The sequence below is a fragment of the Bombus bifarius genome, unplaced genomic scaffold, assembly GCF_011952205.1.
Source record: "Bombus bifarius isolate JDL3187 unplaced genomic scaffold, Bbif_JDL3187 scf7180000007970, whole genome shotgun sequence".
In the NCBI taxonomy this organism is placed as follows: domain Eukaryota; kingdom Metazoa; phylum Arthropoda; class Insecta; order Hymenoptera; family Apidae; genus Bombus; species Bombus bifarius.
The window spans coordinates 3,548,502-3,575,305 of record NW_022884356.1 but is presented as its reverse complement, the minus strand read 5'-3'; the positions used below and the strand labels follow the sequence as shown (position 1 = coordinate 3,575,305).

Sequence of the window (26,804 nt, the reverse complement as noted above, 5' to 3'; positions counted from 1 at the left end):
AATATATTCGTCGATACAGTGACAGTATACGAAAAATGAAAGAATCGACAAATTATTTCTTAACGATTCAACTGTGATTCCTCGATTTTATAACGACTGATCAGAATAATATGGAATGCCGGAAACGAAATGAAGATCTGTATAAAAACGATTCGCCGGAATGAAATATCTGCTGAATCTGAGAAGCGACTCTTCGGGTTATGAAATTCTTAAAGGAGGAAATAAAGATATGCTGATGATCATAAAACCATTTCAAGATATTAGGGCTTTGTAATCACGATCCAAGCAAGATTTTTATTAAATCCTTCTTTGGGAATCTCCATTCTTCTTCGAAACTTGCTTCGCATTACTGCTAATATTTTACCTCACTTCATGAAAAATGGAAAATTGCTCGGAAATATGAAATAGTTTCGTGAAAATTTACAACACCATAAAATTGTTACAATCCTGTATTTATCATACTTTCCCTTAATAGAATTGCTATTGCAAATTGTTCTTAATTCACATTATACTGCTACGTTAAAAAGTGAGAATTATTTAAAGAAAACTCATGTACGATATAGGATAGAAGAATATTATTTTGTTATTATCATCTTATAGACGAAGAAATAATTTGAAATCAAATTTGTCGTTGTTACTCATGCAATAGCAGGGTAACTTAAAAATCCAAAAATAAAGATCCTAACTTCATGTTACATCAACTTCAACGAGATGGTCCATTGAGAATGGCTGGACGATTCGTTTTTACGAGTGACCGACCTCACTTAAGTAAGAAAGAAGTCCGCGGGTTCGGAAAGAATCACTGCACTTTCCACATTCGACGGAAGAAATTCGAGCTATAACTGAATTCAAAGGAGCTATCAGTACGACAAACAAACTGTTCATACTTTACATACATTTGAAAAAGTTTTGGTATCAACATGAAATACATATAAATGTAATAAATAAAGTGTAAATAAAACGAACTACTTCAAGTTGATAGAACAATCCTTTTTAACATTGTCCTTTCCATTAAAATTCCTCTTACTTCTCTATATTTATATTAACTGTCCCTTAAATATTTATTTCAAGAAACAACTTGACCCTAAAATTAAAGCGGCAATCGCTAACAATTCCTAATAAATATAATCTCCTAATAAGTATTAATAATCGATAAAAACAAGATGCTACTGCAGTAAAAATAAAGGATATGAATATTAAAACAACACAGACGAAAAGTGACTTACTGAAAAATGTAAAGCGATTGAAAGAGAAACCGACGAAATTTTGTTCAGCTTGTTGCGGACGGTTCGCAAATAGCTTTGTAACGAAGCATTGCTCACGTAAAACGAATAACGTTGGAAGTTCGCGAGAAAGATTGGTAAAAAACCGGCTGAATATTCTTGAGAAGTCCTCGACGAGTGAAGAGCCCTCCTGAGAATTTTGTACCACGGATCGTCATAGTAGACGACGTCTGGAAGGGCAGAGAGGGACAAATGGTCCTCGAATCTCTGAATCACCAACCCCCGAGTCGGCCCATTATCGTTGAATGAACTGACACTTACCTTTTTTCTCGTTGAAAAAGTCCGCGTTGACGCGCGTCACACAGAACAGGACGAATATCAACCACTGCAATCTGAAATTAAATGTTTCGATGTTACTTTATTTCGCATTTGAAATGATTAATTAAAAATGTAATCGATATCGATATAGTGTGATAATCAAATTTTCTTTCGATTTATATGTTTATTCTTTTCTTTCTTTAAATGCATGATACGAATGTTATAATAAAATCTGTATGTTTGATAATTTTTGTAAAACGCAGTAATGTTGATTCCAGGATAAAATAAAATTCCAGTGACATTTACGTGGGAAATGTAAGAACAATACTGATAAATGGAAAATAGGTAAACCTAATTGTTTTTTAGGCTGAAAAGTAACTAATGCGAAGTCCGTTTTAAACTCTTCTGATTACAATTAAAATTAAAGACGAGGATGTTAACGAAGGAATACTGATAGCAACTTGACCAATTCCATTTACTTACAGAAAAACTTAAATTAATATGCACGACATATACTAAGATTGGAAGAAATAAAGTTATACTTTCTTTCAATATAGAAACACAAACTAATTAAAAAGATCCAACTTTCCTAATAACCCTTTTCAACTACTCCTTCTTGTTAAAGTTCTTCTACGTTCTACGTATACATAACTCTCTTTGACATAAGAATAATATATTACTTTATTCCTAAGCTACTCTATATCTATACTATCTTTAAAAAATGGCAAACACAAAATTCCCTTTTCCTTTGAAATACCATTTCTAGATACGCGAAAAACTTCTTGATAGTCCTGTTACGATACTCTTCGTATCATTCCAATATTCCGAGTATCGATCATTACTCGGTTTTACTGTATTTAGATACAACAATTGCCGATATAGAGCTAAATGCACGGGTAAAAACAGATGCAGAGATATCGTGAAATGAAAAACCGAAACGATAGCGATTAAAACGGGGCTAAATGGGGGCTGTAACGATTGCATAGGAAGAGATACGCGATCTCGTGAAAGAAAGGTGCGAGATTAGCGCAAAAACGATTCGAAACGTTAGCGTTGTTCCAGAGTAAAACAATAAAGTCCGTCTCTTGAGACTGAAAGCGGGGGCGGATGATACGGACGCCGGAAAATTGGGTTCGCTGAAACGTGTTTCGTTAATGCGATCTCTTACGGAAAAAGCAAGTCTTCAAAAGGTGTTGAAAATCTGCTCCGTGAAAATGGCTACTGTATACAACGAACTTATTCAGCGTAAGTACCCCCTGTAAAAAGGAAATCCACCTTTTATGAAATGTTCTACATATCTTGACGGCTCTTTTAAGATAAATAAGTGTTGCGTTAAAATTGTGTACACGAGGGTTGTTCTTTCTTGCTACATATGTTACAACAGCGTTAAGGGCGTGGCGATATTTTACTGACACGTGGAAGTATAAAAAGTATAACTGTGAGTTAAAACGAGACAAAGATTATGCCAATCGCGTTAAGCTAAATAATGTAACAACAATTTACAAAATATAGTTCCGAATCTTCGATGCCAAAAGAGAAGAAAATCTCAGAGATAAGAAAGCAGAGTCTCAAAGGACATGAAAAAGGTCTCCGAAGCTTAGATCGAAAAATCAGCATCTCCCGAGATAGAAGATTCCACAGATAAAAGACTAGCAAAAGTAGAACAAAATCAAAGATGAAGGACACGAAACTGCTTAAAACCTTAGGTCTAATAATGACTGAGAAATAAAAATATTGAAATTTTTTATTATTAATTACTTGTTATTAAAATCTAACTATTGTTCTATTTTATACTGTAATAAACTTAGTACGAATCTAAGCTCTCCATGGAATGTATAACTCTTTTTTTAGCAAATCCCCCAGCAATCATTTCCTGAACCAAATGGACGTTGAAATTTATTACGAACTCTTTTATGGTACGAGAAAGCGAAGAGATTTTTCTTGTCGGCAGAAAAATCTACGCATATCCATAGAAATGCATAAAAGTGGCGGATAAAACGATCGTAACATCGAATGACGCGACGTCTATGTATGCTACTGTAGGTACGACTGTATGCGCGTCAACCTATAGACGATTTCTCACGTGTCGAGGTTAGTGTAACACGAGGAATTCGTTGCAAGAGTGTGGACACGCATTTGCATCAGTCGGCGAAAGGCGATTGCGGGCGTTTGGCAGCAACCGTCGATCATGAATCACGATCGAGAACTATGGCCTTGCGTAACGCTTGCAACCGTCCCACGTATACGGCCGTGCCCGCGGATTTCGATTTCCGTTTGTCAAGGTCGTTGCACTTTGATGCTATAACGGAATTCGATTGAGATAAACGTGTTTGAAAAAGCTTCGGTAAGTTATCAAACTCATTGGTTTATAACGACATTTAAACGGTCAACGAGGAACGATGAAAAATATAAAATATTCAAAGTTGTCGCATTCCGTTGTTATAGCTTTAAAATAGTATTCGGGTAAAATACAGTATAAAATATGAATAATATCTTACAGAAATAATTAAAAGAAATAAAGATGTTAAGTTTGTAACACGAATCTATGGAAAATTATTTTCAATATTGAAAATTATATTATGCTTCAACAGTTGTTTCAGATACTTTTTCTTTCCTTTCTAAACGATGTAGAAAATGTGTTTCGGAACATTTACCGAAATGCAGACGCATACACTTTAATAGGATAATGGGATAGCTCTTTTAAATTCACGCAATGGCCATTCGCAATGGGCGGAATGAAAATGAAAAAAGAATATTGCTAACATCGAGCAAATTCTTCGCGAAGGATAAGGGAAAACAGTTACACACTTCAAGGTAGAAAAAGGTAACATTCTAATTTAATAACGCAATAGAGTAATCTAAAAGTGATTGCAAATATTTCAAAAACTAATAATTAACATAGAAAGATCTCTAAGAGGTGTACTTTTATGTCGAATTGATAAGATATTTCGTACTTCTAAAATCTGTATGAAAAATTTGAACGAATAAGGAAAGTCTTATTCATATAATAAAGTACTTATTCATATAATAAAATTTATTCAACGTATAATACAATGTATGACTCGTAACGTTGCCATTCGATCGACAGTACCTACTTTGATAAAAGCGTATTGAGCGCGAATGAAAGAATGAGCTTTTTATATCCAACATCTACTTTACATTGACCGTACAAATCAGGATTTCATTGGTAGAAATGATAGAATATGATATTTTGTAAACATATACGTGAATAATGATAAATGTGACTTGCTCGATAAGTGAAAAAAGTGTCTTGTTTCGCGTGTACAAAGTGAAAGAATAAATCAGAAAACAACATTTCTTCTTCAAAATGACTATAACGAATTGAAGCAGACGTTACAACAAGATGAAGAAAATTTTATTTTCGTTAAATCATAATTTATGTCCCGATATAATTAATAAAGAAATATTTAATTTCGATTTAATAAACAATATTATTCAAATAATGGAATAATGAACAGTGACTCAAAGTTGCTTATTAAAGTAATAAAAAGAAATCAAGACAATTTCGTCGCTGATGATGCAACATAAAACTCGTAATTAAGATAAAAGAAGAAAATTAATGAAACCAGTTAGAGAGAGATGAAGAACTTTTATCTTTAAAAGCTCATAAATTATCCGTATTAAAAGATAGTTGGTCGTCGTCGATTGAGATCTTCATTTTTATTTTTATTACAACAGGCCGGCTGCTTTGAGAGATTCATCTTTTTAAACGGATGACATCATCAAGCAAGAAATTTCTTAGGGAAAAGGCAAATAAATCTCAATCCAACGGAAACGCACCATAAAGAAAGAAAAGGAAAAATGCCGCAACGATAACAGTTGTAATTTGTAATAACGAATAAGAAATAACGAAATCACAAAGCAGAAATATGTAAGTATATGTCTACGTAACTTCTGCAAGGAAAAAATTTCAGTCCGTATTTTATTACTCAACTCTTATTTCAATTTGATGTCCTTTGGCGGTCTTTTTTAAATCGTAATAAATAACACTTGAAAATAAATGAACAAAACATTTTGTCTTTAATCAATGCAATGAAAAAAAGATAATTATCAGTTTCCCCATCGCAGTAGTATCCACCGTCTAATTAAACATATTTGATCCAACAAAAGGTTATAAAAATAGGAGACAATTCAATTATCTTTGAATCACCCTAAAGAAACACTCATTTAATAGCAACTTTACGAGCACATTAAATCAAGCAATTACTCAACATCTCGCAGAATGTTAGCAGAAAGATTGCAAAAATTCCATGAAGCGATTTAAATTTCTCAATTTGGTTGCGAGACGGTAAAGCTGTCTCACGGGGGCGAGGTTAACATCGAGAAATGAAAATATGGACGCTACCATCGTTCGCTGTAATGTCGAGGAATGACGACACTCCATTAACCTAGTGGCCCAAGGAACGATATAAAACGGAATTAAAAGAACGGGGAAAGCCTCAATGAGATCCGGAGACACGTGTAGCGGGTGGAATAATTAAGCGTGGAACTCGAGTGGCGACGTCGTCGACGACAACGACGACGCCCAAGTGGTGCTCGTTAATGAACCGATGCACCAGAGACGGTTGAAGAGCCGACAAAATTCTGGGGAAACTTCGGCAAACAAAGGATCCGTACCTTCCATTCTTTGGAGTGATGACGCCGGATAACCAATTTCACATTTACAATCTGATCTCACAGGAAGGAAACGTCGTTTGGCTTTAATTCAGATGTTTCAGGAAATTATGCGGTTAATTACTGCCTTCTCTCAAGGTCTTCTTTATCGCGCTAGTATAAATACTTTAATATCTTTAATGGGTTAAGATCAAATTTTCTATGCCTCTCTATACGACTTTCTTTATTTTTTGAAATTTAAAAGTAATATTCTTCGCAAATTAGTCATTTCTGCGAAATGTATATATACCAGCATTAAATACGTATCTCGTAGGTATTCTATGTATATCTGCAATTTTGTTGTAAAAGTTATCAATATCATCAACGATCGTCGCTGTAGTGCCAATAAAATTTCTCAAGACGATTCGTACAATACAAATAATATATTCATAGAAAGCTTTTATAAGTATTCGAATACTTTCGTGAGCTACTGCAATGTCTAAAACGACCTTCCATTGATAAGAACAATCTTATCTTATTTCTTATCACCTATGTAAAGCAAGAAATCAAGCACCCTTGAGAGATGAAATCCATCCTCTCGCATAGTCATTATAAAGTTATACCGCGAAAATTTATCCGTATCATAACATTCTAGAGATACTGTGCTATCTACAGAATGCTCGTATATTTTTTTCGACGTTCTCCCCATTAACTCCGCCTTGTACTCTGTCGAATTTCCCCCGACGCTTTAATTAACAGCGTCGTATATCATTGCGCGTACGCGGAAGGGAACGATGCTAGTTTGTATTTCATCGAGCTTTTGCGATCGATGACACATGGTCCGGCGAATCTCGAGGAGCCATGACTAGATGACGAATGGCGAAAAATAAAGAAGTTAATTTATTCCTGTCCCGAAAACCGAAAGTAAGATCGCAAATCTCTCGTGGTTATAGTGCCAAAGGGAAACCGAAGAAGAGATTTGTACACTTAATGAAAACATTTTTATTTTTGGCTTCCAACACGATCCAAGAATTCGCGCAGACTTTCGATATGTTTACGAGCCTTCCTGGAATGTTTGGCATATGCGTGAGAAACATATGAAGTAGTAAGGCGACAAAAGAAGAGCTTCTTGGATGTATGTACTACAGAGATTGTGAAATTGATTTTTTTTTCTCTTTGTAACAGTCAGATTAAGAAGAGAATTTAATCTGTTAACGTACGATTTCATTTGCAATTTTTTCTCACTCAATTTATCGAAATCTGTTTTTTAACAATGTGGTTGTAAAATATAATTCCAAGTATTTGTTAATAATCTTCTTGTCGCTATTTCTTCCTCCATCTAGATTTTACAATGTCATGAAGCTTCAAAAAATATTTATAGTAAACAAGTATTTCTTTAGATAAGAGTGAAGGATTACGAAAATTTAGATTATTATTACAATGTAAATACGAAAGTGAAAAATTTAGGAGAAAGGACTCTCACAAGACACCTTCTAATGTATCAAAGAGACGAAGCAACAAAATTGAATAGCTTATAGCTCATAAATTCAAAATTATTAGCAGTATCTTGTCTCTTCCCTTTTATTGCATTCTTACGACTTAATCTTCCACTTCATGTAGTACATAGAAATGTAATCGATGTACCTACAACCTGTCTACCGCTGTAATATCGTACAAGCAATACCGACGTTATAGAGTCAACAAGCCGATAACGCTGCTTTATGGTGATGATATTACTATCGGATAGACCAACTGTCTATACAGAACGAATTTATTATAATTAGAGTCGACAGAGCTGCAGGTGTCCGATAAAACCATTCGGCGCTTCGCGAAACTGCGATTCTCCATTTGAATTGCGAATCATCTACAAAACTGTCAGCTACAGATTCGAACTGAGAGTTAGTAAAAATGAAAATGACAATATTTTCTATTTTGACTGTAAAATACAAGAAAAACATAAACACAAGTGGGAAATACAAAAGACACATTCACTTAAAAGACATTTTACTTAAAAGACATTTTCCCAATGACATGAAACTTTTGTATAAAAATGAATGTGTGTGTTTTTCTGTATTAATACAGGAGCTTAAGCTCGTTATCATAGAAATTATATTTTACTTTCGATTACGACAAAAACCAACCTTTATCCAAGAAGCTATCGCAACAAAACTATACAAAACAAATTCTCAGTCGATATTTAATCTTGACCAAAATGTAAGAATTCTCATTCTATGGCAATTCCTGAGCAAAACCTAAAGGGTCTAATTCAATCTGAAACGTTAATCGAGCCTTAAAAATTCTCATTAAGACCCTGTTGCCGCCCAAACGCTAAAAATTTAACATAAAACGAAATGTGTTCAAAGCATTACGTGGACAAAGGAAAATCGCAATTTCGTTGAATTCAGCGCGTTAGGAAGCGGAACTTTAATCTCGGTCTCGTAAGAGGCGATAATTCAACCATGGTCGTGGCTGAACAACGTCCTCCAGTCCCTTAAGCCATCTCTGGCACGTCGCTATCTATAAACCGACGTTTAGGACCACGTGCCTCTGGCGATACGCGGTCAAGATGATCCTGACGCTTGCCTGAACGTCGCTCGTAAAGATTCACGACAGAAATGGTTCGTGTCCGTATTGACGAACGAACGAAGCGATGAGCAACGTGCAGATCCGCTCGTAAAGAACGTTCAACCGTGTCGACTAACGCGATATAAATCATAAAATCGCGTTAGGCGAAAATACATCGCGATAATGCTTCAAAAGGAATATGCGATGCGCCGTTTATAGTCGCTAAATAAACGGGAATTTATTTGACTTAAAATCTCAGCCCTCTTCACTCCGTGCGCAATAGCTTTATGCTACGGACAAAATGCTTTATGTCTGTTTAATTCCAAAGCTATTACGAACAAAGGGGACTGAGCTTAGGAACGGATAGTTTGATGAGGAGTAATTACAAATGGTTGTATAACTCGATTTTGTAGGTCTGTTCCAAATTTTGTGTATGTAACTGTTAGGTGAAATTGTACGAGTCATCTATGATTTTATTCGAAAGAGAATTATGTCGAAATTAGAGGAACAAATTGTAGACAATAGGTGAACAGGGGTTCTTTATGTATTTTATAATAATAATACATAGGTATACGATAAAAAAAATACGTGCTACAGTTAATTTACTTATAAAAGGTGATATAGAGAATATGGTACTTATGATGAAGAACGATATAAAGAATATTATATTTTTAAAAAATAATACGAAGAAGAGATTGTTTATAATCTCCAACATAAGAGGTGTTTTTCAATTCTTGTTTTCAGAACTTCGATACTCTGTATAATTAAATTTTTCATTAAGTTTTGCGTAAATATATTGGAAAAATGGATACAAAGTTTCTTCCATATCGATGTTAAATTGTAAAAGGAATACTTTATGCATCTTCTACGCTTTGACAATCTTATCTTTAAAGCACAAAATTTTATATGTTCCAAGGAAATGGTAATATATAGCAGAATATATAAAAGAGATGTAGCTTTAGCTAGAGATAGAGCCTTTAGCTAATTTCTTTCAAAATAAATCTGCTGGAAGTTCCATAGTATAGAAAATGCAATTATAGCAAGACGTGCAGTAACTTACGGTAACTTAATCTTCCGTGACTGATAGGAAATATGCATACCTGGTCAAACTTCAGCTGACAACGTTAAGTTGCTCAATTCAAATAGTGCAACTATCATCTATTTAACTTGTTAAAGTAACTTTCCTAAACTAACTTTCAGTCAGTGATAAGCGTTTATACAAGATTCTATAGAGAACACGTTATGTTTTTATAAGCAAAGAGACCCGATTCATAAAAACGTAAAAATTTATACTATTTTACACTCCGTTATAGAATCTTTCACCTCTAATTTTATAATTAAACCTCATTTCTTTGAAGGTAAACAGATATTCGAATATTTTCGTACACCTTCTAATATTTTCCTCTTTGCACGATGTTACAAAAGGTTCGATTCTTCGGTAAATTATCTCTGTTCTATTAAGTTCTTAAGTCCACACGAAACAAAGATTAAAATAACTCGGTATTTAAATGTAGGCTGAACCTTTCAGTATAAGTCTTCGCGAGACACGCGGCACAGACGCTTTTAATCGCCGTTGGTTTACACGCGCGTGTCTTTTCATGCATCTCCACTCATTAACCCTGTCCAGGAGCACATGGTGTAATTCACACATAAGAAGGAAAAGGAACATCGACAGAGTTCATCGATCGGAGCTTGTTGCTCCGGCTTTAAACCCCAAACGACAACGTCCTACAACGTTCAAGGGAAAACTGCCAACTATTCCGCCCGAGAATTTTCATCTCGTTTTTCTTTCTTTAGATCGGACCGTGTCAGACAACCTGCCCGGTTACGCCAGTATTACATCCTAAGATTAGCCACGGTGCACACTTGGGAAATGCCATTCAGGATTTACGAGGAATTATGCAATGGCAATCCCTTTTCTTGTTTTTTGGAAGAATGGAATGAACAAATAGAAAAATAGATATCAAGGCATATCATCAGACTGCGGAAGCACTTGTGAGAAATTTAAAGATCCAAATATGCATAGAATGCATATATGTATATAAAAATATGTAAAATATTCAAAGTACGATACTCGTAATATTTTGCGGATGGAACATATTTCCGCTTGGATTCTACTTTTAGTGTAATTATTATTTTCGTGAACACAAAGACGTCTATCTTCTCTCTTTCTTTCTCTGTCTCTCTCTCTCTTTCTTTTTTAGTTTTAACTCAAATGAGTTTGGGAGGGTTTTATAAATATCGAAGGATTTTTTTATAGAATCGGTAGAACGTTTAAGGGGTGAAATAGTTTTTGAATTGGAATAGTTCTCGCGTAATTGCTATAGAAGCATTTGATATAAAATTATTCATTCACATTCTTTGAATGAAAATTACACATCGAACGTGAAATTTTAGTAAAATGAAAGTTTCATTTCACATGGTTCTTCGTTAAGTCCTTTGCTTTACGTCAGGTCCTTTACATCGATAGGAAAGTAAAGGAAGTTCATATTTAATTGGAGAATTTTTAATCTGAATTTTTAAAGAATCCTCTTATATTTGATTCTCTTATATTGTTCATATCTACTTGTATAAAAAGGACTTTATCTTTGCGTACGATTTATCCACAAACTTAATGAAGTTGTAAAGGCAAAATTGAAATTTTTTCTTTATGTGAAATTTCCTTATTTTATTATATCTGTTTCTCATTTTAAGCAACCTAGATATTCGTAAAGATTTTCAAGAAACAGCAAGAACTAAACCACACCATTAGATTCGATTGCTTTAATTTATTACACTTCGTAAAATCCGTGTCCTAATATTATTATATCAGTTACAGTTCAGAAGCAGGTTCTATACTTTTAAAATAAAAACAGAGAAGTATTATTTTGTAATTTTTAAGCAACCAAGCGTGTCCACTACTGAAGACAAACTAAATTCATCTCATAAAGTTTCAAGAATCGTATCATTTTATGACTATGCGTAGCAAGAATGCAATTTATATTCGTGTCTTACGACTTCTACTGTCTCATTTTAACAAATAATGCAAATTGCCCAAGATGCCAGTAACTTCTTACTGCAATCGACTTCTTTATTACTTTCCGGATATATATTCCTTTGATGTTTGTCTTTTTCAGTAAGCTGAATCTATCTCTAGAAATCGATGAATAAATTCAACTTAATATATTTTTTAATCGTTGTTTCAATGTAATAAAAGATGTATGACAATATGAAATATCTACTTAAAGACCAGAAGTTGCTGTAACGCCGGCTGAACTGTAACTAGAATGTCGTGAAACGATATTTTCTTATTAGATGGGTATACAGTCTTATTATAATGCTATAAAAGAAAATGGAACTCGGCAAGGTAACAAGAAAATGGAAGGAAAATCCTAATATGCCAAAGTACTTGAATCTCACGGTAATTACTTTCTTTAACCACTTAAAAATTTTACGAGATCCATGAAATCAACTAGAAGAAGATTTTTCTATGTGGAAATAAAGGATCTAAAAATATGTTAGTTGTCATTTAAATTTAATAAAATAGCGATAAACTATAGAGAAAATAGTACAAAATAGGTATAGTATAATAAACTACACAAAGATCTGAAGATGAGACTCACTAAAATTATTGCATTTCTAATTAGTAAGAGCAGACACATTGATTTATAAAAGTATATTTTTCTTTGCATTTACTATTAGATTGATACTCATGACTATATTCATTAAATTAAAAATGGCATACCGGAGAAAGCATTTCTATTTGTTCAACGCCACAACTAATATTACATATTAAACGAAACAGCCGTTCCTTCTCACAGTCATTTCCATTTTAACGGAGTTTTAATTAAATTCCATATTAATTGAGCCGTTACAATGCATTATCGTTTTACCCACCAGAGAAACACCATGCGGAATGCCGTGATAAAAATTGCGAGAATATTTATTTACGAAATATAAAAGCATTGATACATGCAATCTAAACAAAATTCAACGCGACTTTTATTCTTAATAAATGAATATCCTTCGATCCGAAAAATTTGTACTGCATGGTAAAACAGATGACAATTCCATGAGATAAAAAGAAACTTGATGTTAATCACCGGTTCACCTCGCCCGTACAATTCGAAATAAATGCCGCGTTAGCAGTTTCATTTGTGGCCACACCGGCATGCTTGTGCATTATTGCGACGCGAACTACATCGTATTCCACGATTGCATGCTTTGAACTTAATTTATCATGGCATGCGAGGCAGTTGCACGTTTCTCCGAGCTGACAACTAAGAGTTACTTTTATTTTGTTCGTTTGTACCATTGACATTTATAAGATAAGATAAAATCACACCTATCGATGGATTAACGACAATAGCGATTCAATTTTATGAAAGGCACAATTATTCTGGTTGGACGAAAAAGGGGACATTTTGTTTTATTCTTGAAATTTCATTAGAAAGTAGTAAATGGAAAGACGATTGATTATACGTATGTATACACTTCGAAGTAGATGTTCACAAAAAGGTAATTACAGAATCGAATAATTAAAAGTAGTATCATAAATATATTAGAATATTGTTTATCAAGAATTTTGGTTACTATTATTAACATATTTTTGTTTTAATTACGTTAGTCGTCAATTCTTTTTTTTAGAAACGAAATACGATAAAAGTGTAAAAAAGATGATGATCAGAGCAATCGACTAAATTTATGGCGTCGAAGGAAATGACGAAAAACTTATAGCCATTAAATGGCGGATCATAAATATGAAACGATGAAGATAGTATTCTTGACAGAAAGTTGTCCACTAGAAACTAGGTTAAAACTTTCGTGCACCATATTTGTGGACACTGAATTCTCCTTTTATATGGCAGTAAAACTTCTAAACATGAGATCTAGCACGCTTTTAACTTCCTGGTACCTTGAACCTCTGGTGAAATTGAAACTATAACGTGGAATTATGTATGGTATTATCACGATATGTTTCGCAACGAAGGAAATATGATAAATAAAAGGAACAAAACGGAAAGTCATTGAATTCGTGCGATGAGTTGAAATAGGTTGCTTTCTAAACATGTAAATAATTTATTTCATTTTATTTTTTCTTATTAGTATTTATTTAATCGTTATATTCAATCATTTAGAAATTAATTCATACTGTTGTTTTAATGAAAAGCGTATGTAAATGATTGTCTTCATTGAAACACAATTGAACAACACAACATTTTCCTAAATGATAGTAAAATTATGGGTTTAATTCTGAAGCTATTTCTATCTTTGATCATTGAAAATCCCATAGATTAGAGGTTTCATCAGTACGTCGGTTCAAACTTTCCTTTAATACTCATCGTTAGCATAAGCTCTTGTTTGATTCAATTACCTAAGCATTACGGCTTGAACGCAATTTAGTATAATTAGATATTAAATATATCGATCAAAATAAAATTAATTTCCCGATAACGTTCAGAAGAAATTTTACAAATATTTTTACTGTGTTTCTTATTACTCAATTTTTTTTATAATTTACTATTTTAATAGTATACAAATATACGTTGACATTATCATAGAATATTAATAAATCAGTGATTCATTTTGATCTATTGTAATTCGATATCTAAGGTAAAAGGGTAATGTCCGGAATTTAATTGGAATAAAAGTTTTAATTTCGACAGGAGGATGCTAGATAGGTTCAATTTTAACATGAAGACTGAGGAATTTGCAGGGCAGAGTAATTGGAAATTCGCGTAGGCAGATCTGAAAGTGCGTCCTACCGATGAATATTGGAAAGGCGGCGTCTATCCTCCTTAATTGATCGCGTAGATATAAAGACTTCGTAAAGAGAAAAATCAAAATTGTAAATTTTAGAAATTAGAGAAAAACCATTTAATGATTAAATAACGCGTGTAATCTTTCCCAAGCTAAAAATATATGTAATTCTAAAGTTTCTACATTTCCAAATATGAAACATTAACGATATTCGATATTATCGATTGCCAAAAATAAAAGACAATACACTAACATCAAAGAGTACAGCATACATTTGTAAACGAAACGTAAATATGTCGTGAAAAATAAATGTACCTACAAAAAAGACAATTTTTAACATATATTACTTACCTACATTATATTATACTATTTCATTTGAATAATTTCTCCATAAATCAATACCAATTATTTTACGATTGCTCTTTAACCATTAGCATTTAAAGTAACATTGAATCATTAGAAATTCATCGAGAGCAGGAAGCGTATCACGAATAAGGATTACACGTCGTCTGTGATAAATCCGACTCATTTGGAGCCGCGGTTAAAATCTGCACTATTTCCAGCTATCCCCTGAAAGGCCGTAAATTGGAGAGTTAACTTTCGTACGCCTTCGAAATGTATTCGCGAGAAAAATGTTGTTAGAGTGGCATAGAAGCGATTGGACGCTAGAAAAAGGCAATTCAACGTGGAACGCAGATATACACGCCCGTCTATTTTCCACAATTTACAGCGCCAGTGTCAACTTATATTTCCTCCGGCGAAACTCAAGAAATTACTTAATACAAGCACGAACAATCACGTATTTTTGCTGTAGTCTCAATTTCGTCGGCGATCAATTAGCCTCGTGAAGAAAAATTGTTTTTTTACATACGACTAATTAGACCGAGTAATTTCTATCCAAATAGTTTCTAAGAATTCAACGACGAATTACAAAACAATATCGAGGAATACTAAATTCGAAGATAGATTTAAAAAGACGTTTTAACACTTTTCAATTTATCGAGTTGCTCGATATGTCTTATGAACGTCTCATATATCCTATCATAGAAGTCTCTAATTACGGAACGACTTGATTAACAAGTTAACTCTTCGAAAATATAACACAATAACGAAGAATTTAGAATACAGTTAATTCTTAAGAATTTTGCATTTCTCGTATCAGATACAAAAAATATATATCTAACTTTCCATAAACGATAAATATTAATAATTGTGTTACATATGATTCACCATGGTACGTCATTGTCAAGCGTTTAAATCAGCTATTAATGTCCCAAACCTTCAAATAACCAATCCGTCATCGCGTCTTACGAATTTCTCGATCCAAGTTCTATCCGCCTATTATGCATTCACGTTCTTTAATTTCTCCATTAATTTCATTCATAGTTGCCACGCCCCCGCGCCCGTAGCATTCATTATTCATGAAATTCTTCCGAATCCAATCGTAAAATTCTACTAACGGGTCTGTGCTCGCGTTGAAATTTCGTTTGTCAAAGCGAAGGAGACGTCCTTGCTCGTTCGTGTCCCACCTCCGCGTCACATTTATTCGCCGTTTTTGAATCTGACGTTTATTCGCCGCCCTTTCGTTCTTCTTTCCGCCAGTGAAACGCGTTACGAGTAATTCCCTCTCCTCTTCACGCGAATCGAATCGAACAAACGAACGTTCGCGGACGAGGAAAGGATTTCGCCGCGCAATCTTCCAGCGAGAATGAACGAACGTTTGAAATACGCGATGGTCGTGAAACGACCAACGACGAGGTAAAGAGCGAATGGTAAGCTTGAATACGACGATCGAACGTTTTCTCTAACAGAAGCGGACAGGCTCGATGATATTTCTGCGTGTTGCAATTTCAGTTGCGTCAGGGTGCGTTTAATTGCATGCTGAGTACCGCAGTGTATCTCTCATGTTAACGAGTTATTGTGAAAATACGAGGTGGATGCTATTCGATCGAAGATTAGAATAGAACGGTCGATTGTTGTAACACAGAATTTCACGGCGAGTTTCTTCTTGATGATAGATTTCAGTATGAATGAATGTAATTTACCTAATGATATAGTAGTTTGCTTGAAAACATGCAGTTAGTCAGAGAAACGTTCGTATTATCTCAATTATCGAATTCGATGATTTCTTTAAATCTCCATTTACGTTATAACGAATTGCTCTTTTTCAACAAACGAGATATCAATCGACAGCTTAGTTATTGCGCTATATATTGGTAAATGTTTCCGACTGTATACCGTTAAAGGATATTAATCATTTGAGTTCAACAATTGCAAGGATTTATGTTTCACTCCGCGAATCTCCCAGTGAGATTTCGCGTACACGCGGAGAGATAAAACATTTAAACGCACCGTGAATAAAGTCGCGTAAAAATCAGAGCAGTTAAAGTGAAACATCATTTTAAGGCTCAACACACGTAACTGTTTGGAATAGCGTTAACTGACGAACAAAGCCATTATCGCGTTCACCCGCTAGATCTAATATTAGTCCATCCATCGGCGGATCTCGATGAATCCAGAATTTGTCTGTTTTCATTTTCGAATTTAATACCGATATGCACAGACGCACGTGTATCGGGAATGGCAACGTTCACCGAATCGTTTTCAAAACTCTCTCCGCCCTTAACCCGTTGCGCAAAATAGACAGAGCCATGAATAAATCGGTATTTTCAATTTTCTAGAAACCTTGGCCGGTATATTATGGGAGCAGACGACACCGGTTGAACTTTCGAATAGTTTTCGCTCGAGAAAACGCTACAAAAGTTCCTCGCGACTCGTCGTATGGAAATAAATTATTCTTTCCCTTTCAGAAACCTTTGCCAGCAGCAGCGCGAATACGCCGTTCTCTTTATCAATTTTACAGTGAATTACACCGACAGAATCGTTCTTTCGAACTGTAATTGCTGCCGCGAATACGAGGGAAACGAACGCTTTTTCGAATTCGCATTTCCAATGACTAACTTAACAACTCTGACTTTTTCCCCTGTATCATTCGATCTTTCGTGCGAGGAATTGTAACATCGGTGAAGTGGTTCTTTGGCAAATTAGATCGAAGTTACGTGATAATTTTATTGATACGTATTAAGAACTGGGATAATGACTTGCTTTCAGAAAAAGAAAATAAGCTGAATAAATTTCGCATAGCAGGAAATCAAATATGAACGTTGGTACGTGTATACGAACTTGTTACCGATAAATTTGTCATCGTGATTGACTATAACAGAAGATATGTCTCCTCTCGGACAAAAGTATTCAATGTTCGGTAATCACAAATTCATAAAATTGTTAGTAATGAGTTACGCGATATCGAGTCTGTTTAAACGAAACTGTCAAAGTTCTTCAAACTCTTCCACGCGTCAAATTCGTATTTTCGTTTGATGGCAAGAAAAGTATTAAAAACGTAGGAAAAGAATTACCCCACAATTGCCGTGCCTTAGAAGAGTCTAACCCGCAAGCGCGAAATAAAAAAAAATTCAGAATTTATAGGAAAAAGATAAAAGTTTAAAACGCTACCCTCAAACTCTCCCCTAAACTCCTTCCAACAAGGATCGTTACAATCGCGATCCTGCAGCTGATCCGTTACAATTGGAACACAAATTCGCGATAATCTGCGCGCAAAAAAAGCATTAAAAAATAGTCGTTTCTATCCTGGGAAAGCGAGGGCACACCGGGTCCGGGACAAACGATGGGAACGATCCTACGAATTCACGACGAGAGAGGAATCCTCCGCGAGGGCTGAAAATGAATCAGCCATTTGCTGGCGCGCAAGAAAGAACAGTGGTCGCGACACGTTCGTAGATTTTATCTACGACTGGATGTAGAACAACGCGCAACACGGTAGTCCGCGTCGCGCTTACGAGCTCCCAGTTAAAGCTGCCGCGGCACACGTGCGCCGAATGCGAACGCACTCGTAAATACACTCCGCGTGGATTAACACGCGGCCATCACGTGCCACGTGTGTTTCACCCCTCTCTCATCCCCTCGCAATTTCATCTCTCTCTTCGTTATATTCACCCTTTTTCCATCTCACTTTTCCCACTTGCCTCTGTTTCACCTTCTATTCTTCTGTCTCTTCCTTCTGCCTCTCTTTCTCGTTTGCATTCGACGCGCTAGTAGGGTGGCCAGAGAGAGAATTCCAAAAAGAGCAACGACAGTGAGTTATGTCGTCGAACCGAAAAACACGGCAAGTGCGAATGCCACCTCGACCCTCTTCGGCCAGCGGGATTAATACCGTATCGCGTAATGCACCTACGAACCAAGGCTTGGCGCGTTATTTTTCGTTCATTGCACCTCCTTCTTTTCTTTCTCTCTCTCTCTCTCTTTATAATACTTTTTGTTGGCAAGATATACGCGTGAACGCATCGCGATATGCTCGTGACACTGCATAATGCAAATCCAACCGCTCGTACGATTCCTGATGCATGATCGTGTTCCTCGTAGTGTCTGAGTAGAGAATTCGGCAGGCTTCGATACGTCGATCGTGTTCACTTCCATTTGAAAGGTTTAATGAGAAAGTTTGTAGAGCTGAAGGTTTGTGTAAGCCCATTTAAGAGAAGTTGTATGAGTTGGTGTGAGTTCTCTTCCTTTTAAATCAGTGATCAATTTCGTAGCAACGACAAGGATGCCAGCGATAAATCGTCAACAGCATTCTACTTGAAAAGATTACATTAAGAAATTCGCATCTCCTCGATTCTTCGATAAAAGCATCTCGTATTTTCTGGATATTATGAAATATATCTTGCTTTCGATATTTTATATATGATTGTATCTCTGCGTATATTTTGTCGTGTTCGAAGCATTGAAATTACCTACACATTACATGATTTCAATTTCTGTAAATATACTAATTGTTCGCAAAAACTACAACCACCTACCCATAGTATCTTTGAATATCTTTGTATCTTTGAATATATCTTACGAAGCGTCTTTTATAAAACTGCACAACACTGAGTACAAGCTGCTTATCATATCATGTTATACTATAGTCTGCGATAAAGTACATAGTTTCAAAATGTGACTGATATAATTCAAAGAATTCATACTACACCATTGAACTACTGCTGAAATAATGCAACATTTCGATGAACTTTTATCGTAATCTATATCTTCTTCGTGATATATTTTGCAACGAGGTCAGCCAGATTTAAACCGATACGAATAAATAATACGCCGAACACTACTAAATACTATTCTTCCACGTTCCTATTAATAAGAGATCTCTCTTAAGAAGACGAAGAATACTAAATAAATGTCACGAATGGAGTACACAAATATCATGGTCTCGGAATAAAAATACGCCTTTGATTCATTTTTATTTTATCCATCCATTTATTTATTTATTAGATCCATTCACAGAAACCTATCGGATTAAGGCTCAACTTCTAAATAAATTAAGGTACAATAAATTATTCATATACACTACATGATTAATTATTCTCTTCATACCACTTCGCAGAATAACTTTCCTACGGCAATCTTCCCCGATGAAAATATTCCGGATAGGAGAAATTAATCGAATTCAATATTCATATATGGAAATATATATGAATAAACTTTGATTTCTGTGTCTAGATATTAAAGAAGATACGCATCACTACTTAATGCAAATATTTTGTAAATCGACCCTTATGGCATTACGATAACAGTTCTTTCTTCTATAAATTTCATAATATTTACGAATACCTATAAATAAATTAAAATTATATAAACGAGATGCTTGGCTAATAAATTATCGAAAAGAAACGTAAAATAAAAACCAAATGTCTCTTTTTCAATTTTACTTCAAATATAACAAAATAGACGTGTGGAAAATTTAATGGTTCTTTAAGGAAATATCTTTCCTCTTTTACAAATCGCGCACTCGCGTGTGACTGCGCTTAAATGACTGTTAAATGAATATAAAGGACTTAAGGAAACGCAAAGCGCAGGTACTTGATGGGATCGAGACTGGCTCGTTCCTGGAAACGTACCAGCCCGATTATTATAGACGACTGAATTTCCGTTGGGACGATACGTGAACGTATAGAGATTTTAGACGAAGAATGGGTGTTCCAGAAGCAGATCCGGTTATCCAGAAGTGCGACTGAATATGTGATACCTGGCATAGTCGACAAAAGAAAAATAGAAGAATATTTCTTCATTTCTATACTTGTAATACGTTCGTGAATTCAAACGAAGGAAATGAAATACGTGTTAACTTTCCTGCAGAAGATCAAATTCACATAAAACTAAATCCGACATCTAAACATTTTAAATACGTATTTTAATTATTAATCGGGAGACGACGAGTGGAATCATTATTATTGGATCTTCAAATTTGTTATTTAAATATTTAGATTTCGTTATGAATAAAATTGCAATGTGCCATGAAAATATCATTTTCATATTACTAGTTGGAGCGAAAAATTCACGATGTTTTAAATTTGCTTATTTATAGTACAATGAATATTTATCATGCTATTTATATAAATAATACTCGTGTACCTTAATTATACCTCGATGCAAATATTACTTAAAATTCTACCAACATTCAACCAAATTCTTAATCAGTATTTCTCAATTTTCTTGACTTATCGACCACCGCGATATTAATTTATTCCTCCAAACCGTACTCGAAACAACCTTATTCTACCTTCTCACAATTTAAACGCGAACGTACATATTCATGCTCGTACGAATTATAAATTGTACAGCGGTAACAGCCGCGTACACGTGAATCCAGTCACATAAACATCGATCAACTCCCGTTCATCGAGCAAAAACGAGCAAAAGAATAGTTTCGAGCGTACAGTGTTCCAAACATCCGCAAGACGACACGACTCGAGAATTACGAAGCGACAACGCAATCAATGACACGCGACAGCAAGAGCAAACACAACCGGTAGAACGTAAAGCGATTTCGAGGTCAACGACCAGAACGAAGAAAGCCTTTCCTTCGTTCCATTCATGGCGGCGCGTAAATAAAGGCCGAATTACGTCTGTGAACCCGATTTTCCAACGAACGAACGACTGTCGATTTATCACCGGCCAAGACCTCGTTACCATCGTGTTCCACGTCCCATGATTCCTTCGGTTGTTACGACTGAACCACGGGAAACTACCCTACGTTCACGGTTTCTCGAGTTGTAACGACTATACAGGCAGAAACCACTCTGCGACGACAAGCGTCCTCGCGTTTACGAGGGTTGAAAACTTGTGGAAGTGAGAAACCGCGAAATCAGTCAAGTGGCATTCCTATCCTTCTTTCTAGCAAATCCTACCTGTGGCTCGTTCGTTCTCGTTCAAACCCCTAATCCGTCTCTTTAGAATGGAATCGTATTCCCTATTTACTTTTTATACCTATCTATTTCTTATTTCCTGCTTATTTTTATTTTCTATTTATTTATTGCGAGCAACTGTGAAGATTTCCAGAAGGCAGGACCGTAAGGCTATAAATCCTTGCATGAAAAATCCTTTTAAATTGTTTGTGATATGTATAACAACATTCCCTCAAAATTGAAAAAAATAGGAATACGGAGCATGCTCTATTGTGTTAAACTACATTAATCAATTATATTTATGGAGCAATAAATAGATCGCGGATGTTTTTGGATTTATGGAAGAATTAATTATGGAAGAAAAAATATACAAAATGCGAAAAATAAAATGTTCATTATACCAAATCCCTATTTAGATTTCACTAAACTGTAAAAGGACAAATTTAGATGAACATCCGCAGTCTGATGATAAATCTCCCAAGAATAACACGTAAACACTCACCTAGGCCGCATGTTGAGTCATTCCATCTGACTTGACAGGTGGTTAATCTTGCCCTTGATGAATCTCTCCCCCGAAACCGTTTCTACCCGTCTTCTATTTCACCCGCTAAACTTCCGACTGCTTGAAGGTGACTCTGCTACCACTCTTAAAAGTTCACTCCGCGACACTGAATCGTCTAAACTTTCTTTCTCTCTCTCTCTCTCTCTCTCTCTCTCTCTCTCTCTCTCTCTCTCTAGTACCAATCAAATCACCCGATCGAAGAAAGCAGAAGTTGAAGTTCAATGTAACGCGGTCGAGGTACACTCGATTTCAGCTCGATAGCCGCAACTGTAAGGGACCGACGGTGGCGCCAATTTCCAAGGTCGGGCCGAAGAGCAAGGTCAACGTACTTCCGGGTCGGATCGGCACCAAAGATCTCCCTCTGATCACTATAGTTACCGCACGCTGTCGTATCGAACGATTTTCCTCGCTTTCACTAACAATCTGTAAGAACGAGATCCTCGTAGGTACCAATCGCGTTCTACCACTCGCTATGTCGCAACCGCTGACAGCCCAATCGACTCCACGGTCCACCACTCACTGACAACAGTCCCTTCGTGACACTTGCCGCTTCCTTCTCGATTTTTCTCCCTCCTAACCTCCTCCTACTCCGCGGCTGCCGGCACAACGTCGTACTAGACGTCGTCACGCTGATCTAGTCTCTCTTCTGCTCTCTCTCCCTCTCCTCTTGCTCCATACACACTCTTGCTCCTCTTTTTCCGCTCCTGTCTCAACAGATCACCAATAATAGTTTTAGCCTTAAGTGTAACAATTCTCCGGTATAGTTATTTTAAACCTACTAACCCTTCTTTCTTGGTTCGCGAACCAAATGTTGAGAAGAAAGAACTCGATGCGATCGTGCGATAGGGGTTGAAACGACGATCGGTCGTCAAGGTGTATGGGTCACGGTTCCAGGAGGCCCAGCGAGCTCCACGCTGTTCTGCGTGGCTTTAAGTCGACGACGAAGCTACCAACCGGTGGCGGCCGATTCAAATTCGCTCCCCACGTGGCGGCGACGGCGTCGTCCTTGCGACTGCCACCGGCACGACGCCCGGCGCCGGGCAATGCGTCGCCATCTTGCGGCCGCCGGCTAAATCCGTTTTAGTGAACCCGCCACCGCGACGAAATTGCACCAGACATTTTCATGCTTCCTTCTTTTTCTCCTTTTTTTCTTCTTTTTTTTTTTCTTTGATCGTTTCTCTCGTCTCCTTTCCTCTTCGTGTTTCTGCTCCACCGGTTTTCCCGGCTACCGGGGACCTGCAAGGAATCTGGTGGTTTCAGAGCGATAGCGAATCGATGGTATCGATGCTGGGTCCTAGCGTTTATGTGTATGTATACTCGTTTCGTGAGTTTCGCATGGGAACTGTGTATGTTAATTATAAGGAGAATTAATGCGATACCCAGGTTGATGATAATTTTTATTGTAATGAGTTTCGGTAAATTAGGTTTATTATCGTCTGGAATGTCTCGGTCAGAATTTTTTTCCTAATTGAATTGTTGTGGAAATTGTTTGCATAATCGGATTGATATTATTAGCAAATCTTGTAAATCTTATAAATCCTACAACGGTAAAAAGTTTGTTATATAAATCTCATAAATAATGCAAATTTCATAAGCTAATTGTTTGTACTACTTGGGATATTTGACGAAGTTTAGTACATATATTTATAAAACAGATATACAATAAATATTTCTTTCGCTTAAAAAAGTATAAAAACGATTTCTCTGGCACTTCTAATTTCTGATTTCTTCTAATGGCACTGAATATGTATCAACGGCACTTAATGATCCATAATACGTGTACGAGCATCTTATAACGAATTAAGTACAATAGCTCTGACAATCGTAACGCGTGCATTAATAAAAGTTGAGTCATCTGATTCGTAACAAAATAGGAATATTAAAGAGAAGATATGACACCGACAGCGATTCAAAAGACTTACGAGTAAAAATGAAATAAGAAAGAAGCGATATACAATACGGTAGATATGTTAGAAAATATTTTATCTTATCTTCTTTTCGTTTATATTTTTTCAATTTCTTCGCTTCAACTTCAATCGTATTTTTTTGAAAAATTAAAATACGTTCTTTCTTAATCTAAACGTTTAAATTATTGAATTAAGACGAAAAAGCATATTCGTAATGGTACAAAGTGCAGAGTTGGGTCAGTATAGACAGAACAATCAAAGGAAGGAAAACAAGCGATAACAAACTAATTTCTATGTTGTTTCCATGTAAGAGCGGTAATCGAATCATAACAATAAAATCATTGGCGCCGTATAAATAACATTGGCCTGCTGTTTGCGCCACTTCAATCGCTTTGCCTCACATGTGAGTACGATCTGTCTGACATGTGTCAGAGTAGAAGCCAATGATTACAATTCACAGAACCTGACGATTGAGAGAACATTGTTCTACATTTTTACGCATCGATAACGCCGTCATATACTCAGAAGTGCTTTAATCTTAATTATTCTAATACAATTTTACACTACGAAAATCTCAACCTTTTCGATATTAAGCAACACTGTACTTTAAAAATTATTAAACAACAAAACAATAAATGTATTTTTTTTACCAAATTGGTAACAAAATTGGTAAGAAAAAATTCAAGAAGATCAGTTAATTAATGATAATAATAATAAATATATATACACATACAATTATTAAAAATATCGATTACAATTTATTTCGTAATATTTAGATATTTTATAAAAGCAACTTTTTATCAATATATGAAAAATGTTCGGTCTTCAAAGGGACAAATGTATTCAAACACTTTCCCTATACAATGTTTTGCGAATAAAATAAAAACGACTATCGTGACGAGTCAATTACCATCGAAACTATATTTGGATTCATTGATGAATCAAAGCGTAGCTTTCTATTCAACTTCGATGTTTTAATACACGATAACGATTTACTAAATATTAATGAAAACGCGATACGAATTATCGCTTCGTTGAAGAATTAGTCGTTCGTTGAATAATCTGAAAAGAAGAAACAGACGTCTAAAAACGGACGTGACGTACTCGAGTCGATAGAGAAACAAGTCTCTTCTCCTCCGGCGATCGTGCTGCTAACGCTACTGTAATCGGAATTCTATAACGGGAGTTCATCATTCGCCCTCCCAACTTGATCTTCTGCCTTTACGTCCACAAGACCATTCATTCTTGTAGCCGAAAGATAAACCTCAGTGATCGAGTTATATTAGCGTGACTCACGATGATTCCTTCCTGTGTAAACGTTGTTGATGTAACATGGCGATCGACAGCTGCACCATCCTTGTAATTATTTTTAAATATGTTGCCATAAACGTCGGGGATTATGGATAGACTTCGCGTCAGTTTCTAGAAGAATTGTAACAGGTTTTTAACAAATAACGACATCGCTTGGACTGGAATATTCTATGAAATATCGTTAAGGGATTTTTTAATCAAATTATGTCCACAATCTTTCGATGAATTTTCTATTCTTGTGAAAAATTGATTTATCCGATTCAAGTTACTGGACAAAAAGAGACTGGGTAATGAAGATAGTATATTCTGCATAAAATCAGCAATCTTTTCAGAGAAATAGCAACAGAAGCACATAGATTAAAAACAACATGAAGATAGAGTTCGATCTTCTTTAAAGGATAGCCATTTTTAAAAATTAAAAAAAGAATCCAACGTGATTCGATCAAACAGCGGCGAAAAACGATTAAAGCGTAGAACGATTAAACGAGACTTATAACGAAATAATAGAATTTTAACAGCGTTCCTTTTAGAAAATTTTCAAAATTGTTGATATAAGTATATCGCTATTAAACAAGAAATAACCGAAGTTAAGAAAAAGTCTTGAATAATTCTTTTCATACACGTCGAATTTGATATCTTCGAATCTACTGAGAAAGCAGTTTCATATATGCAGAATGCAACTCACATTTTTTACCGTGTTATTTATCGTTTACCGCTGTCGAGATTTCGAGAAACGCATATAGGTCACAAAGTATTGTGAGTGAGAATTATGGCTTTCAACGGTTGACAGGAATGCAGAATCGACACGGCGATGATATTCGTCTTTTAACCGAAGAGAATGAACCAACCTGTCACCCAAATTATCAAAATTTTTCACAGGATAATTTATTTTCTCAAAAAGTTTCTACATTATTATATTCGTATTAACCCGTTGACCTACGACTTACGTTCGAGAATTTTGGTCCGAAAACGTAAACAAGCTATTGTATATTATATTATATATTATATTTGGCTCGATCATCGTACTACGGGCTATGCCCGTAATTTACGTTTGGTCTGATCATCTACTACGGGCTATTCCCGAAGTTGTAAGTCAAAGGGTTAAAGGCAATCAAAAACACGAATAATATTAATTTCTTTTCATAAACCTATCGTCTTTCGTCTGAAAATGTGTCCGATTTAGAAACGATGCAATTAATGGAGTTTAAAAGTTTTAGTCAAGAGCTCTTTAGTATTAAATATCATTTATATAGCAATGAATTTAATTATTAGAATAGATGCACATATGTGTTGTAGAATTTTTCCATTC

General features: G+C 35.4%; 1 protein-coding gene across 9 annotated transcripts in view; it reads right to left on the bottom strand.

The window, feature by feature from the left end:
* The window catches only part of LOC117212026 (collagen alpha-1(XVIII) chain), a 344,311-nt gene extending 321,340 nt beyond the window's left edge, over positions 1-22,971 (bottom strand). For all 9 annotated transcript variants that reach the window (XM_033456469.1, XM_033456487.1, XM_033456509.1 and 6 more), the window contains exons 1-2: positions 22,218-22,971; positions 1,545-1,615 (exon numbers count right to left, since the gene is read on the bottom strand). In XM_033456469.1, the coding sequence (XP_033312360.1) occupies positions 1,545-1,615; positions 22,218-22,228 (82 nt within the window). In that variant the 5' untranslated portion in view covers positions 22,229-22,971. The remainder of the gene's footprint in view (positions 1-1,544; positions 1,616-22,217) is intronic.
* Positions 22,972-26,804: the final 3,833 nt, after the last annotated feature.